At 41.4% G+C, this 18,181-nt stretch overlaps 1 protein-coding gene across 17 annotated transcripts in view; it reads right to left on the bottom strand.

Moving 5' to 3' along the window:
* The window catches only part of BICD1 (BICD cargo adaptor 1), a 132,442-nt gene that overhangs the window by 6,979 nt on the left and 107,282 nt on the right, over nucleotides 1-18,181 (bottom strand). For 7 of the 17 annotated variants that reach the window (XM_081926853.1, XM_081926865.1, XM_081926867.1 and 4 more), the window contains one exon: nucleotides 2,049-2,124. The exons of 2 other annotated variants lie outside the window; for them this stretch is intronic. In XM_081926853.1, coding sequence (XP_081782979.1) covers nucleotides 2,049-2,124 — 76 coding nt within the window. Of the gene's footprint in view, nucleotides 1-2,048; nucleotides 2,135-17,102; nucleotides 17,476-18,181 lie in introns of those variants that run through there. 8 more of the 17 variants (XM_081926857.1, XM_081926863.1, XM_081926866.1 and 5 more) reach the window with 6 other exon arrangements.

Raw genomic sequence — 18,181 nt, forward strand, 5'->3', positions numbered from 1 at the left:
ACCACCACCCCACAGAAAAGCTCTGCTGGACAACACAAAGATACAATGCATGACTTCTATGCTGCTTTTACTGCCACGAGGAAGGCTTGATGATGAGCCCTCAGCATTGCATTTGACAGGAGTTTTTTTTCCACTCATATGTTCAGACCATCTCCCAGCTTGTTTCCTCACGCTAAGCTCTGGAGTATATCAAGGAGCCAAGCAGGCTCAGCAAAGTGGGACAGGTCATTCAGGGGTGATCATATCAACGGCCCTAGCCATTTGGATGTTCCAGAGGTCGGTCAGGGCTTCAACAGGAGTGACAGTCATAGCAGCCAGAAAACTCCCCAGAGCCACCTGGAAGCCCATGAATTCATCAGCCTCCAGCGGCAGACTGTCCTTATAGGTCCCCCGCCTCAGCAGTGGGAAGAAGGTGCTAAAACCATAAATCTCAACAGCAAGTGATCTGATTATGACAAGAGATTGATGTAAATATTCTCTACTTTCTGATCACCCTCTTCCTGTCCAGTTGTGAAAACAAGGTTCAGAGTGTGGCCTGCCACATGCATTGGGATGATAACATGCTGGGACAGCCCCATGGTCATCATGGCAGTCATGAAGTCCTGAGCCACCCCAGAGCCAGTTGCCTCAGCATGGATGTTGAAGTCCCCCCAAAACAGCAGTCTGGGAGTCCTCAACACTGCCTCTGAGACCAGCTCTGTCAGCGAAACTGCTGGGCAGTGAGGCTGGACAGAGAGCCCAAAGAGAAAGAATTTCTATAGACCACAGCAACTCCCCCTCTCTGATCCTCAGGTCTGCTTTGATGCTGCACTGAGTACCTAGGTGGGCACAGTTGGATGAGACCAACTCCCCCCTGTTCATCCATCCACGTTTCAGTGAAACAGACCAAATTGGCCTCCACAATCAGATCATGGATGAAGGAGCTCTTACTCTGAGCCGACCAACTACGGATTGTAGATTCAATGAACCAATTAACACTAAAAAAATGAATTAGCTAAGCTTTCTAGCAGCAGTTCTAGTGTTTTTATAAGAGTGCATCCATTTTTCTTAATTTCACTACATCCATTTCCCAACTGACTGAAGCCTGTGATGCTAGTTTTTTGTTGGTGGTTCCAGAGAAGGGCACAAGGCTGTCATTACAGATTACACAATTTTACTTGATGAGAAAGGTGAAATCAAGTTACATTGTTTTCTGAACATTTCAGAAGTTGTGGGTCTTAAATTGTAACCACTGAAAAGAGGTCTTGTGAGAGGCCAGGCAACTGCAAAACAGCACCTATAATTTGGCCAGTAATCTCCCATTGTGACTGAAATGGCTCCCAATGAGAAAACATACACACCCAGCTTTAATTAATTATTTTGCAATTCATAAGAAATCCAACCCTAGCCCATCATAGCAAGGCAGCAGCACATTACTCATGGACTTTCTCAAAGATTTTAGATTGTAACACCCTTTTCTCAGCAAAGAAACAGAACTTTGCTGAGTGGCCAAAAAATGCCTTATGGCCGGGGTTGTTTGTCATTTAATAAAATTAAGTCAGGCTGTCTCAGGAACTTCTCCTTCCATGTTTTTGTCATTAACTGTTACTCAGTAACAAGGCCAGACTCTCTCTGAAAGGTTGCTTATGAAATGAATGATGTTAATCAAGAGCTTTTAGTGTAACTGAGTGCATGAGACATCCCTGAATTGTTCTGCTTTGAGGGACATTTCAAGGATGCTGATAACTTGTCCTAAAACACATTGTCCTTGTTGCAGACCACGACAGCAGTCTTCTTCCTTTCAGCTTTCTAGGCTTCAGCTAGACTCTCAGTTGGTATTCACACATACTAATGCAAAAAATCAAATATATATTTGATTTTTCTTTTCTTAAAAAAACACAAGCCATGTAGAAACGAAGAAGTGGAAGGATGGAATGGAGGGGGGGTCAGGAGTGACAGCTGCATAGAAAAGAAATGGGGTGGGAAGCTTGGCTGTTGTCCGTGGCAGACTGACCACAGCATGCAGTGAAGAGCAAGAAGAGAAGAGAGAAGAGTTAGCCAAGTATTACCTGACAGTCTGGCAGTCTTGCCTCCTGGCTAGTTGTGAGCCGTGTGGCGGTATGGAGGCAGCAGGCTGCTGACAATCTACAAGAAACTGATAAATTAGACATATATACAAAGAGATGACACAAGGGGTTAGTAAGCTATAAACAGACAAGGCAGGAGGTGGAAGAGATTTAGTGAGGAATTTGTGCTCTGTTTAAGAGCTGGTCAGAATAAACTGATCATTACGGGTTCTTTCACAAATGCCAATTTACCACTTGGTAAAAGGTTACCGGTATCCCTGCAAAATCTGGCAGGAACACTGCTGCCTGTTAATAATATGATGAACAATAGCAGTTCTTCACATTGCTGAGGGGAGCAGGGGCTAAGTCTGAATCCATATAATTAAATATATTGTTAATGCTGTTATGTTATGAAGCAGGTTCCTATTACGGAAATACACATAAAAACAACATGAGAATGTGTTGTGCAAGTCTATTTTTTTATCAGGAAAGTGTATGCACATGGCCATAATTACATCTTTTAAAATATTCAAATATGAATTTCCAAGTACTGTACAAAAATTAAACGCAAGAGTCACGTAGCCTATGAATTATAGATTATCTCCCTTTATTCTCACTAGGCGCTATAAAGAGGCTAAAAATCCTTGAGAACCTACCCAAATAAAAAAATAGTAACATTCTCAATATGCCCCTAGGAGATCCCTTCAAAATAGAAGGGGCTTCTAGACTACCATGTGTGGTGAACCTAAGGCCATTCAGATGTTGCTGAACTACCAACTCCATCCCTGGCTACTGGCCATGCTTGCTGGGGCTGATGGGAGTTGCCATTAAGCAACATTGGGAAGGCGAAAGGTTCCCCACTCATATTCCAGACAGAGACTTAATAATTATTGGCAACAGATTAAAAAAACAGCAGCAATGGGGTTTTCTGTAGAAAGGGTAAATACATATGAAATGTGGATTTTTAAAATTTATTTTGTGATGCCAACAACAATGGTGCATGAAACTTCCATGCCTGAGGAGCACTGATCCCACAATAAACATGGAAGCATTGTCACAGATATATTATTTTGGGATGTGATTAAAACACTACTAAGGCACAGAAGATAGTGAAACTCTTTTTCTGTCCCTGGTCAAGTTACTGAGCGCTGATTCATGTCAGCCTTAAAATGCATGGCTGACTGTTTTCTTCTCTCAGATGAGATTTCAAATGTGACAAAACCGTAAGATGCTATTCAGCATGTCATTCCTCAGCTCATTTCAGGGTTGACTGCATGCAAAAATCCCAGCTTGTGGCAAAGCACTCATTACATCTATTTCACACAACTGTAACTTGAAATCAGGATGTCAGCAAAGATATGCCTGCTGCATACCTAATGGCCCAGGATTACTATAGGCACCAGTGACTCTGAGTGTGCTTTCCTTTCCTTTCCTTTTCTTTTTCCTTTTCTTTTCTTTCCTTCCCATCTTACTGTATTTCATACCCAGGCTGCCTCCAATTCCTTACTCTTCCTAGAGATCCACACTGCCCTCCAGTGGCACATAGATATAAGCAAATTTTGTATTTGGACCAGAGAATGGCAGTATATTTATGACCTTGAGAAAAATTACCTTCAGCAGGAGGGTTATTACATGCCACAATGTGTGGAGTTATTTTACTGACACAGTTGAATTGCAGAATGCTCTGAAATGCTGGGCAGAGCTTGGGAGTTATTATTTGAATAATGTAATATATAATTAAGAAGCTGTATTATTATAGAATTATTAGCCACCTTGAATACTGTGCAGAAAGGTAGGTTAGAAAAAATAAAAGATTAAGATCTTTTTATCAAGTGAACTCAGTGCTGAACTGATGAAGTCATAATGGGGAGAAAGCATGTTTCCAAAGACAATATTTGACTTTAAAGGGGAACTATTCTAGTTAATATCATGATTCCAAAAAGTCATATACCCTCTGGATTTTTCATACTGAGCTTTACAGTGTATTTTTGTAGCACCTGCTTGTGGTTAACGCTTAGCTGGAATGAAATATTCAACGCAGCAATAGAGAAATTAAAATAATAATTTATTTGTCAGACAAATAAATGATAGGCACAGTGGTATATGGTTACCAAAGCTCTGCCCCCTCCAGCCCTGATGGCCAGCACTTCTATTTCCTCAGCCCAGCCCCCTTGCTCCTCCTTTGGCTGCCTCTGTCCAATCAGCCTGGTTGAAATTCCTATTGGCTGTTTGCTAGAACCAATCATAAAAGATACACCCACGCCTATACAAATAATGTGTATTATCTGAGAAATGGAGAAGCTTTCATTTTGCTGTCAGCAAAATATTAAATTTTAAAATGCTATATGCTTCTCTATCTACCCCATATGGAGCCATATTATAGTGTTGGTTTTGTAGGGTGCAAGCCTCATATAGCTCTAGCATGTATTAATCTAATTAGTGCATGAAGGGGTTAAAAACATAAACTGTCCTGCCAGGCTTAGCCTATGTCCTCACGTTCAGCTTGAGAAGAACTGGATTACCAAGCCTTTGTTCTCTCTCTCTCTCTCTCTCTCTCTCCCCCCCCCCCAAAAAAAAATATATGTGGATTTCACTATAAGAGGAGTTCTGAGCAAGGTCTTAAAAAGCCTTATTTTGTTTAAGACCAGCTTGGATTCTGAAACTAGTATGTGGCATAGCTTGGAAAGAGCTTTTAAAATGGATATTTTGGGACTCACTGGAAGGGCACATTTTAAAGGGATTACAGCCTATATTTCCAGGATTATCTTTGCTGTGTGTTTTGTGATATTAAGTCTCTACTTGGGTTCTCTCCAGATGTTTTGAGACTACAATTCCCATCATCCCTGACCGATGGTCATGCTAGCTAGGGATCATGGGAGTAGTAGGCCAAAAACATCTGGAGGGCCGAGGTTGAGGAAGCCTGTCCTAGAGGCTACTAAGCATGCTCAGACTGCACTGGGCTGTTTTGGGAGGAGCATTCCCTTTGTGAGGTTTAGCAAACATTTTGTATTTCTGTGTACTTTTGGAGTTCACTACAGCATCCAGAGACCTCGCATTTGTTTTTCAATGGCCCTATTTTGGCTAAAATCCCATCTGCACTCAACCACCTATGTTTGTTATTAGAGAGAGTGGTGCTCGATCAAAGGTCCATCTGGTCTAGCATTCTGGACAATATCTCTGGGCACTACAAGGAGGTCATAAAAGGTATATCCTTCATCGCTTCTTTGTCCCCTGCATCTTACATTCTTACAAACACACACAGTCTCCATACATTGAGGTTCTATTGACAAATCACAGCTGATAGCTGTTTCATCTTTCCCCCAAGACCCAACCTTGTGACCATCAACACATCTCGCAGATGTGAGTGCATCATCTGGACAAATCTCTGTTGTTTGGATATATGCCTGACCACTTGTCACACTTCTTTGTTTTTTTAAAAAATACTCAAAGCACGTAACAATATAAACCTCATCAACAATAAAACAATTACAAATATTAAAACAAACAATTTAGGAGCCATCAGCAATAAGTCAGGAATTCAAAAAATAAAAAATAGCCTCCAGCAGACTGTTAGTAAAAACACATATCTCTTTATGTGCTACATTTTAATATCTACCCAAAAGCAAATATAGCTGGGGCCACACAGAACTTCTCTGGAAGGGCATTCCGTAAGCTTGGTGCAACAACAGAGAGGTACAGTGACATACTGAGTGCCTCAGAAGCTGACCTCATTGCTCAGGCACTGTTTGTTACACTGCTGATAACACTATGTTAATGCAGCAGTATTTGCTACTAGCATGAATTAAACTGTTCTTGCTCCCCCAAAATAAATTACAGTATGCAGGAACAGAAAATGCCTTTTTCAATCTTCCTGTAGGAAGCTGGAGTCCTCTTGTAAATTACTTTCGCTCTTCTCTCATAGTGCAAACTGTATTGATTTGAACCATGATGATTGCATTAAAATCTGTATAGAATATTACTTGGAAGGGGGAGGGAATATATTAATGCAAAACTATGGCCGCAAAGGCAGCACTCAGCAGAAATGGTGCTGGAGAACCAGGCTGTCACTGCATAGTTGTATTAAGACTGAGGGTGTATTCTTTAATGTAACATCAGACGATGAACGCAAGCCTCCAGTTAGTGAAAAGCATTTCTCATGTTACACTTCAAAGACATGGGAAAGTGCTTATGTGTCAGTCTTAATGTGTTGACTCCCAAACTGACCTATGATCTTCAGAGTTCTGTACTTTATAAGTGAATCTAGGAGAAGCAAGCCATGTGCATCACTCATTCAGCAAGGTATCTGCCGGTGCTAGAATTACTGCTTGTTTTTGAAGCTCAGAAGAAGCAGAAGTCATTGGACAATTCTATAAAAGCAATTTGTTCATTGCAAAATGGAAGGAATATTTCCCCCAGGTCAGAATTTCCAATTATGCTGGGTGGGGGGATATGTGGCACTCCCTGTAGGGTATATTGGTCTCCTTGCTTTAATTATCTGTTTCGTAGGCTCCTTAAATTATCTGCCTTTCTAGACACTAGACTAGACCTCTGCTTATGGCTGATTGAGGCTGGCAGCACTAAAATTATATTTGCTTCTGCCCTGCTTCTGCTCCATGCATGTAAAATCTTTCTTCCCCGATGATTTTATAATGCCCTTTGTTCAAGACTCAGGATGTATTTTCACACAAAATTAAGTAAAAATTTAAGGCTCAGATAATCCACTACTGCATTTTTTCCTCCCCAGATTTCAGGTTTTTCCTCTTTTTTTTCTTGCAGGAAATAGATGTTTCAATAATATACATAAAGTATACCTGAAGGAGAGTCTCCACCCCCATTATTCAGCCCAGACACTGTGGTTCAGTTCCAAGCCCTTCTGGAGGTTCCCTCACTGTGGGAAGTGAAGTTACGGGGAACCAGGCAGAGGGTCTTCTCTGTAGTGGCACCTGCCCTGTGGAACAACCTCCCACGGGACATCAAACAAATAAACAACTACACAACCTTCCAAAGACATCTGAAGGCAGTCCTATATTGGGAAATTTTTAATGTTTGAGGTTTTACTGTGTTTTTATTACATTGGAAGCCACCCAAAGTGCCTGGGGCAACCCGGTCAGATGGGCAGGGTATAAGTAAGTTGTTGTCATTGTTGACAGAAGGTGATAGAGAACAGGAGGACTTCACTGTTTCCTCAGCAGTTCAGAAAACCAATTGTTCATAAAGAATGAAGTTCTCTCAGAACTAGTTACTAACATTTCATGATTTCTCTGTTAGTTTAAACTTTAGTTTATTGGAACAAGCCAGGTTCAGAAATCATACTTTGATATAGGTTTATTTCAATAAACCATAGTTCAGGCTAACCACAATTTTCCTTGTTGGGATGTAATAACAAATCAGTCACTTTAGATCTAGAAGCAAATGGTTCCCATTTCTTCTGCTTGCACACTCAAGACAACACAAGAGAATGTGACTTCAAAACTGGACAATGTTTCTTTGAACTCTGGTGAATGATCATGTGAATAGATTTAACAAAATATGAGTAGCCTGAAAATCAAAAGTGGTGCAGAAAATCTCTCTTAAACTATCAAATGTATCTTAGTCTACAGTTGCACCATAATCTTAAATGAGATTCAAAGCAAAACATGGCTTCATTTCAGGAAGTCAGGATGATGGTTATTGAAAACCACTATGACAAATGCTCAGATAAAATATGAACCAAAAATTGTGAAAGATGCAAACAGTTCTAATAGGATGTCTGTGTGTGGGCTAACAGGATAAAGGAAGCTATTAAAGATAAGAAAGCTTCCTTTAAAAAGAGAAAGTCTTGCCCCAATTAAGTGATAGGAAGAGGAAAACCTCTGGCATAAAGCTTGCGTAACTAGGTACCCATCTAAACCGGTTTACCTTGGGTTCCATAATAGCCAGAGAGACAAGGATCCTGCAGACTCTAGAAGCATCTCCAACTAAGAGAATGAACTTCACTTACCATGTTGCTGCTCAAAATAAGTTGTATAAGAACAGTAATGCATTTTGGGAGTAAAAGATCCTGTTACACAAAATTGGGGTACATGTAGATAAATGTGCCTTGAAATAGTTGTACAGATAAAACATGAACCAGGCAAATACACAGAGCAAGAGTGAGCCTCCAGTTTAACTCTGAGACCCCTCCGAACAGGTAGCAGGAAGTTCTTGATAACATCATTCCTCCACAACAAAGCTTTACACTTGCAAATCACTCAGGAAGACCCATCAAAAGTGAATAATGTATTTGAATAAGGGCCAATCTTTGTCAACTAGCTCTGACCCCAAGGTGTTCACCAATTCAACAGAAGGCTCCAGCAAGCCTGGGAAAGCAATTAGCATGCCTTATTCAAATTTCTGAGTGACAGACTTGTAAATATGTTGCAGAAACATAATGGAGCATTTCCATGTACAACCCATTTCCATGTATTACATTTTGGGTGTTCTTTGGGTAAGGGGCTGGACTATTTCTAAAGTCTTTAGAAGTTGTTCCCTATTTTTGTTCTGGGGTCCCTCACTTCCCTTGCATGGTGGGGGCAGGAAGCACTTTTTGCAAATAGACCCCTAAAGAAAAAGTCAGCCTTGCTTTCTACTACCTGGCCTTGCTTCTGTTTTCCTATTTCTCTGACCTACAAGATGATCCTTTGAGGGAGGGAAGGCTGTTTGAGGTCATATGTTGACTATGCCTAAAGAGTGCTTACTAATGGTTCCTGATAATCATGGGGGAAAGTGGCAAGTGGGGTGCCACAGGGTTTTGTCCTGGGCCCATTGTTGTTCAACATCTTTATAAGTGACTTGCATAAAGGAATTGAGGAGATGTTCATCAAACTTGCACATGACACTTTTGTGGGAAAACTCCACACTTCCAATTTCATTTTTAGATGCAACTGTTACAAATAGACTGAGACCAATCCGTAAAGGAAGAGCACCCAGGAGGGTAATATTTATTACTGCTGCATCAGGATCCCCAGTCCACCAAAAAATGGTGGGACTCGAGAGATAACTTATGGCGCAGCACACTGTGATTGGTTACATTCTGCTGCAGTATCGCGCCTGCAGTTTTCATTCATTCTTTCTTATCACCTGTTGCATTACCAATGTACCATTTCAGCAGATACCACTATGCCTACGTGACAAGCTCCACTCTGCTATGGTTATCAACTTACACAATTGTCAGTCTACATAAAATATCAGGCATACTTGGAACATTCCATATGTCAGGCCTAGGAAAGGTAGCTAATGTCATAGAAGGCAGAAACGGGATTCAAGATGACCTTAACAGATTGCAGCACTGGGCCCAAGCTAACAATAAGAGTTTAAATAGGGGCAAATGTGAGGTTCTGAACTTAGGCAGGGAGAAACAGCTACACAAATATAAGATGGGGAACACCTTGCTTACTAGTAGTACAGGTGAAAAGGATCTAGGGGTCTTAGTGGACCACAAGCTTATCATGAGTCAATGGTGTAATGCAGCAGCAAAAAAAGCTAATGCTATTTTAGGCTGCATCAACAGAAGCATCATGTCCAGATCAAGGGAAGTCAATGATTCTATGATATCAAAAAGACTTTGAAAAGGTACATAAAATAGCTGCCAAAATGGAGGTAGGGGTTGGAGCACCCTCCCTGTCAGGGCAAGCATTTAGAGCTTTTTACTTTTTTAAAAATGAGTCTTGAAAAGAAACTTATAGACTGCCTAATTTTCCAAGGAAACTGAAGGTGACAGACAAAACAAATGATAGAGCAATATAAAACAAACAACAAACTCCAAGCTGAACCTAAGCCTAAGCACAAATTCAAGTTGATTAACCAAAAAACTTAACAATTCCAAAGGAGTCATCAAAATAAAAACCAAAATAAACTGGGGGGAGGGTCAGCTGAAGGCCCATTAAAAAAGTTGTTTCTTTACTAGTCATATAAAACAGAATAGTGATGGGGCCTACAATTCATCTGGCAAGACATTCCTTACCAGGGGAGCATCACTACAGAAAAAACCCTCCACTCTGATGTCACCAGCCTCTCCTCATAAGGTTGAGAGACCTGGAGTGGAGCCATAGATGACTCTCAGAGCACGCAGGGAGCAACACACAGAAGAAGCCAGTCTTTAAGGTTGTTGTTGTTTAGTCGTTTAGTCGTGTCCGACTCTTCATGACCCCATGGACCAGAGAACGCCAGGCACCTCTGTCCTCCACTGCCTCCCGCAGTTTGGTCAAACTCATGCTGGTAACCTCGAAAACAGGGTCTTTAAGGTACCCATGCCTTAAAAAAGTAAAGCTTTAAAAGTTAACACTAGTGCTTTGAATTGAGACTGGAAACAAATCAACTATCACTGTGGAATATGCAGACAGAAGCAGATTTAGGGCAACTCAACCAGTCCGTCCCCCACCCAGCCTTCCCGTCTCTTTTCTAAAACCTAGTAAGCATTTGCTTCCAGGAGGAGGCATGGGGCTCTGGCAGGGTCCTAGAGCCCTCACACCTCCTTACCAAAGTCCTCACCGACCTGGCTTTGGGAAGGGAGCACAAGGGCCTGATTACCAAGGTCTGGGCCTGATGCAGAACCAGGTTGATGGAATCAAATTGCCTAGTACTCGTTATCATTCTGATTCCAGCATTTCCTACTCACTGCAATTTCCAAACAGTTTTTCAAGGGTGGCCTCACATACAAAGCATTATAATAGACCAATCTGAAGTCCCTAGGGCTCACTAGGGAATGACCATGGCAAGACCTGACTTTCTCAGGCAATGGTCGTGTTTGACCAACCAGCCAAACCTGGGGAAAGGCACCCCTTGCCACCTGCACATCTGGCAAGAGCGGTGGATCAAGGAGCATCCCCAAACTACACACCTAATCATAGGGAATCCAACTCTCTTCCAATCAGGCTGTATAAGACAGATTGTCTACTCACTAGCAGTACTTCTGTTTTGCCAGGTTTAAGTTTCAACTTGTTCTGCCCCTCCAGTCCATCACAGCTATCAACCAGCAGTTCAGCCTTTTAACTGTCTCCCTAAGATCAAATGTCTAGCTTTGATGAAGGGCCTGTGGTCCTTTCTCAGAGCCAAGGTACCAGAGAATCATCACCATGGTGTTGGAGAGGAGGAAAAGGAATGTGGGCAGTGGCTTCCATGCTGTGATCTTCAGATGAACGGCTGTATATAAATCTATCTATCTATCTATCTATCTATCTATCTATCTATCATTTATCTATCTATCCATCTAATAATGAAAGGGATTTAACCACAATTGCCGCTACCAAAAGTTCATTATGGTTCCCACTTATCAAAATGCAGCACATCCAAGCTAGATATCTGACAAAGCTTCCACTTGCTGCACTAAGAATCGCTTCTACAGAACTACGATTCCAATTGATGCACTCAGCGGTGGTGGATGGTCGGTATGGCAAAGTACAGTACAAGGAGAGACTTTGTGTGGGCAACCTTGTGTAGAGGACCTGTTGTTGTTTAGTCATTTAGTCATGTCCAACTCTTTGTGACCCCATGGACCAGAGCACGCCAGGCACTCCTGTCTTCCACTGCCTCCCGCAGTTTGGTCAAACTCATGCTGGTAGCTTCGAGAACACTGTCCAACCATCTTGTCCTCTGCCGTCCCCTTCTCTTTGTGCCCTCAATCTTTCCCAGCATCAGGGTCTTTTCCAGGGAGTATTCTCTTCTCATGAGGTGGCCAAAGTATTGGAGCCTCAGCTTCAGGATCTGTACCACTATTTATTGCAATGCCCGCTATATATAGAACCAAGAGACCAAATTATAAAACCCCTGTTTACGAACAGAACACACTCGAACAGGGTGGAAAGGGTGAAATGGCTGCTGAGTGATACTGATTACTTCGTAACTTATAAAGTAGCACTATATGCGTTGGCAGCTAAGAAGATCAGGAGAAAAGAACTAGATAAAATAGTGGTCAGTTGCAAAGGTGATTTGGACATTTAAGCTGGCACATTCTACCTGAGAGCACCCTGCTATTCAATCATATGCAACAAATAATTTTTAGGAGACACGACCATGGTTTATCATATTTGCAGTGCCCGATGTTTTATGGTTTTTATGGTTTATGTTATTTAATAATGGGTCGAGACGAGGATGCTGCTGTCCACAGCTAGGAGGAGCAAGGGAGCAGCAGCCAAATTATGCTCCCACAGTCTGGTACTGGCCCTGTCATGCATATTTAACTTATGAAATTCTCTGCCCCAAGATATGGAGATTAGGATACAGAGCTCTACTTCAGGGATGGGAAAGCTGTGGCCCTCAAGATGATGTCCTCCAGCTCCCAACATCCCTGACATCTGGCCATGTTGGATGGAATTTGAAGCCAAACAACATCTGGAGGGCTATAGATTTCATATGCCTCTGCTAGGGATGAAAGAATTTGTCAATTTCATTTCTCTAAGTTTCTCATTTTTCTAGTCTTAAATATACTGCTGCACATTTCCACACAGGTTTCCCCCCCCCCAATTTTCTTGGGGGGAAATCTGCCTTTTCGTGTAAATTTATCCTACTAAACACATGTTCGTATGCATTGTTGACTAATATACACATTTTTACAAGCAATTTCCCCATATATAAAGCGTTTTGGGATATTCTTCCCCTAATATATGCAAATTTATGCAGATTTCCCCAATACATTTATATTGGTTGGATAACTTCACTGTAGAATTTGGGTGTGTGCAAATGTAATTTTGGTTTGGGGAATGGTTTGAGAAGTGTGAATTAGTTTCTCATTAAAATGCAAAACAAAATCAAATATATCCTCAATTTCTACTCTTTACAACAGTTAAGGCTTCTATTAGAGATTTATAGCTCACTTACAGAACTGACAGAACGCCTTGCTCAAAAGCAAGTGAAAGTTAAAAGTAGTCTATCTGTAGTGTATTCATGCATTTCTATTACACTTCTACAAAATGTAACAAATACATGTATACAAAGAATAATTGTGAAACCCTGTAGTTAAAATATAATCATGATATATTTTTAAGAATTTGAAAAAAAGTCAGATAAAATATACTGTTTTAATCATTCCTCACTAAATCTACTGACAGTCTAGCCAGCAGGTCAACAGGTTAGTGAAGTAACAGACAGAGAAGATTTTTTAAAAAAATGATTTTTTTCATTGCCTTATACAGTACACAGCAAAAAACATTTAGCACTAGGAGTGCACATGCTCATATTAAAAATGTGGCATATAATTTCCATACTTCAGTAGGAAAAGATCTTGTAAGCATCTTGATTTTGATATCATTCCACATGGCATCAGTCTGAAGTGAAACATAATCTGCTGGGCACATTCAATTTAAAATATCAATGGGCACTGGATCAAGAGTTTAAAGGCACAACCAAAAGGCATTCCTGGAATATATTACATACTGCATAACAGTACAGAGATTCCATTAATATTGATGTTATTATTAGCTGGTCATATTAGGAGAGGCAGTTATGTTGTAAATAATATTATGCAACAGCTAATAAACCCAGGATCCATTGGATCCCAAGCTGCTTAATAATAATAATAATAATAATAATAATAATAATAATAATAATATATTTATACCCCGCCCATCTATCTGAGTTTCCCCAGCCACTCTGGGCGGCTCCCAATCAAGTGTTAAAAACAATACAGCATTTAAAAACAATACAGCATCAGACCCAGATCCTCCCCAACCTTCCAAAATGCTCATTGTGAGCAGTACAGCTGTGGATGCAGAAGTGGCCCTGTTGCTCCTCAAAGCCCCATCAGCATGGGGAATAGTTGTGATTGGGAAACAGTTATGCTGAATTCTGTGGTGCACATTAAATTCATGCAGGGCTATCAGTAAGCTCCACAAACCACACTAGTTCCCCACAAATGCACCCCAAAATCCTCTGCAAAATGCAGGCAGACATACTCCTGGGTGAAAAGGCTCGCATGAAATTTCAATACAATTGGCTTGCACAACGAGCTTGGCACATGCACTCCGCAATCCGGGATGCAAAAGAAAAGGGGACAGCCATTCACCAAGTCAACTTGTGTGAATCAGCCATCATTACTGATTGATACGCCTGCCTTCTCAAATGTCCAGCACAATGCAGTGTGCTCACATGGAATGGAAAAAGTAGGTTACACACACAAAAATCTCATCAAACCGTTCTGGGGGCAGCAGGAACCTAAATATATCAAGGGTTTGTGCTAAGAATTCCTAAAAGATGCCAACAAGTGTTGTAAACAACAGATGATTGAGGTTACAGTACAACAACATGCCAAAGATTGCTGTAGTATGGCTGAAACTGGTGCCTCCTTGTGGAGAGCTGATTGACACAGCTTGCAACTATACCCACAGTACTCGGATTGAAGCTATATCCACGTGGGTTCATTTTTAAGAGGCAACCACATTACTGATAAACTAGGCTAAGCTTGGAACCTGAAAAGACCAACTTCGAGAAGAATGCATTTTTTAATTAATTTTAGCTATGGTCTACTCTATCTGTTAGTGTGCTCACAATTGCTAGTAGCAAATTATGATATATAATTATGATATATTTATGCATGTATTCTGCTTCAATACTTTCCAGCTGTTTTATTTAGCGAGCTTTGGCAGAAGGTACACATGGCTTGCTTGCCAGTAAAAGAAATGGTTTTAATAAGGTGATCCTGTTGTATAAAACTCAAGATGAAAATTTGGGAGAGAAAGTAATAAGCAAAGCACAGCAGTGAATTTGTGTCATCACAACTATTAAATCATATTGCTCAGCATGAAATGTATGCCTTCAGTCTTGTCTGTAGTGCTTGGAAACATAACCAGACCAGAGTAAAAAGCACAAAGCAGTGGCACCAAGAGGTAAAAGTATGTTTTGCTGGGTTGATAAGAAGTTAAAACCAAGAAAGGCCCTTAGCAAACTCCCCACCACCACCACCATTTTGAATTAGCTTTCACAAGGACTTGTACCACAGCTGGAATGAATATATAAGCACATGTAATGCTTATTGGTTTGATTCAATGAGCATCTCAAATATGGCAGATCTAAAATAATAATGAGACACAGGATAAGAAATGATATGTGAAAAGTGCAGAGAAAAATTAAGTTATTATTATACTAGGTGCTATAACAGGGCTGGGGAGCCTGTACCCTCCAGATGTTGTTAGATTCCATCTTGGATCAGCCCTGGTCAACACAGCCAGTGGTCACTGTAGTCCAGTCATCTGCAGGGCAACAGTTTTCCCCATCCCTGTTCTATAAGAAGCATCTGTTTTCATTTCAGAGCAGCATAGAATGAATTGGTTGGATGTAGAATACAAAAGGGTTGCAATCTGCCTGACAATAATTTTCATCCATCTGCATCACTACGCATTTGGTTGCTCCAATGTTCAAACAGAATTGCTTGCAATTCATTTCAAAATGATGTGTGGGAGAGATGGGATCATACTTAGGAAACATCAGACTACAAGAATCTGAAGAAGTGTGCATGCACACGAAAGCTCATACCAATGACAAACTTAGTTGGTCTCTAAGGTACTACTGGAAGGATTTTTCTTCTTCTTTTTGCTACAAGAATCAAGTTACTATTTGCATATTAAACCATACTCTACAGAAAGCCAAAGCCTGGTAGTGTTCCCCACCCCTTCATTTGGCCATTATTGTTTTCAGAAGAATTACTGAATTTTTAAGTATAGATATTTTTTAAAAATGGGATCTGTGGTTTATCACCACAATTATCCTTCATTTATTGACCAGAATCCAAGAGGATTTGAATACACAGCACCTGGAGGGACTTTTAAACTTTTCTTTCTTGACTTACACACACATCCATGCCATGTCACAAACAACTGTGGAACATTTCCTTAATTTCCTCAGCAGCCGTTAGCTATTGTTATGACAAATGTCCATAGAGGGAACTGCAATAAAAGCTTCCTTTGGTTTGTACAAGAAGGGATTAGATATGCTAATCCAAGTTTGTAGGTCAGAGAACCAATGGATCTTGAGCAATGGTTCAGCAACCTGCCTATGCCCACACACTCTAAAACACGAGTCATTTTTGTATGAGTCATTGTACTCTCTTGAATAATGAGAAAAATATTAAAACAGCAATTACTGTTTCACAGTTGGACATGTGGAAGTTATTGTGCAGTTCTTTAGATTCTGGAGCAGTTACATGGAGCAGTCCATGGAGCTGGTCCCTTATGAAAGGCCAACAAGCCAATTGGATAACTGAAAATGTACCACCACAATCTTGCAACGTTCCGTAAATTAAGAACCAAACACATAGATCGTACTTCTGCAGAAGACATCATACTTCCGCTTGTTCCACTGGGAGAGTTTGCACTAAACCAATTGTTGGGAATCTCAGAACTCTATGTGAATGTGGTCCACCAAGCTTATCTCTTTGGTCCTAGGATTCTCTGCAGCCTGTTCCGCCTCCCAAGCCACACACCTCTACTGCCTCACACACCTCTACTGCCTCTGCTTCAAACCAAGTGTTTCTGCCTCCGATAACGTCTCTTTCTTGCATAAATGGAAGACAGATAAGTGTTTGGGTAGAAACTAGCCTACTGCACAAAAGTAAATTTGCATGCATTTCTCCTCCCACTTTTGTATCTGGCCCCATCAGATACTGGTACTTGTCCCCTGCAATATTGCCCAAAAGTGAGCGTGGACCTCAGGCTGAAAAAGGTTCCCCATTCCTGCATTGAACTATGATTTAGTGTAAGTGACAAGATCTCGCTGCTGTGAGCCTGAGCTTTGCGTGCTCCTATGTGATGCCTCTTTTCTGATGCTCCACCAACCCAGCTGTGCCCAAAGCCTGCTGCTCCCTTTGACCATGGCACTAATCCTTGTTTAAGGGTTGAGGAACGTGACCCTCCATATGGTGCAAGTCCTATGTCAATACCAGCTGGCTTCTAATCGTAGATTCTTAGTAGGCCTATATATTTTCTCCACTGGCCATTGACTTTATACTCCCCCTGGGCTTTTCTCTTCCTCTAGTATGCCCTCTCCCCTTTTCAATAGGCTCGGATCTCTCCCCTCCCTCAGTCTTTTTTCTCCCAGTTCCTTTGACCCTACCTCCTTCCTGGAGCTGTCCTCTCTGACCTTGCCTGGCTCTTTCCAAAGCTTCTGCAGTCTCTCCCTTTTCGGTGCAACTCTCTCTCCTTCGTGATGTGTCTTTTGCTCTATCCTGTCCGGACAGCCTCTCTTCCCCTGCTCCCTCTCTCGATTCTGGCCTTTTCAACTGGCTGCCTCTTGGTGAATCTGTCTCCCCGTTCACACCAGTCTGCTGTTCCTCATCTCTTCGCCAGTCTTCAGGTTGGTCTCTGAGTCCTTGGCCTCCACATCTGACATCAGCAGCAGGTGCCAAAACATATAGCTGCTCCAGATCAGCCCCACTACGGTATTTCAGGGAAGAAGTGACTGCGCTGAGCTGAAACAGTGGTTGACACTTGCCCATAAATTTAAAGTATAGGATTTAACCCTTTCATCTTTGCATAGATTATTGATAAACAATGGAAATGCATTCAAAACAACATTTTAGGAATAGTCATTTAAATAATCTCAGGAACTAAACCTGAGCTAAATACAATACCAGTCTGAATCTCTCCCCGCTCCCCTGAACTGGAACAAATTCCAATCTGAATTGATAACAGCTAGATCAGCTGCAATAAGAAATATGGGATGGAATTCACCTAATGCACCCCACCAGTGGCATTTTGGTGCAAAGCCTTCAGCTGTAAGCCACCCAGAGTTGCTGGGGAAACTCAGTCAGATGGGTGGGGTCTAAATAATAAAATTAGTATTTTTATTATTAATGTGGCTTTACCCTCCTACCCCTCTGCTCTCCTACCCCTTGAAATAGGCTGGGGGGGATTCAGAAGAACCCCAGAGCAACAAGCAGGGGAAGGAGACAGGCAATTATTCCACCTGGCAAGCTGGAATGCTTGTGCAGATGGAAGGTTAATAAGAGTGCAACACTGAATTCCATCCAGTATTCTACCAACTACTGTAGCACAGCAGTTGTGCTGTATGGTTTTTGAGCCCTAGATATGCATGGGGTTCTCAGGGGAGCTAAGTTGGACCAGAGAGGAGAGGAGCACAGAATTCTGTATGTGCTGTGAATAAATAAAGCCCTTGATTCTAGATGGGAACTT

Source organism: Podarcis melisellensis (assembly GCF_964234715.1).
Source record: "Podarcis melisellensis genome assembly, chromosome: 10".
NCBI lineage: Eukaryota > Metazoa > Chordata > Lepidosauria > Squamata > Lacertidae > Podarcis > Podarcis melisellensis.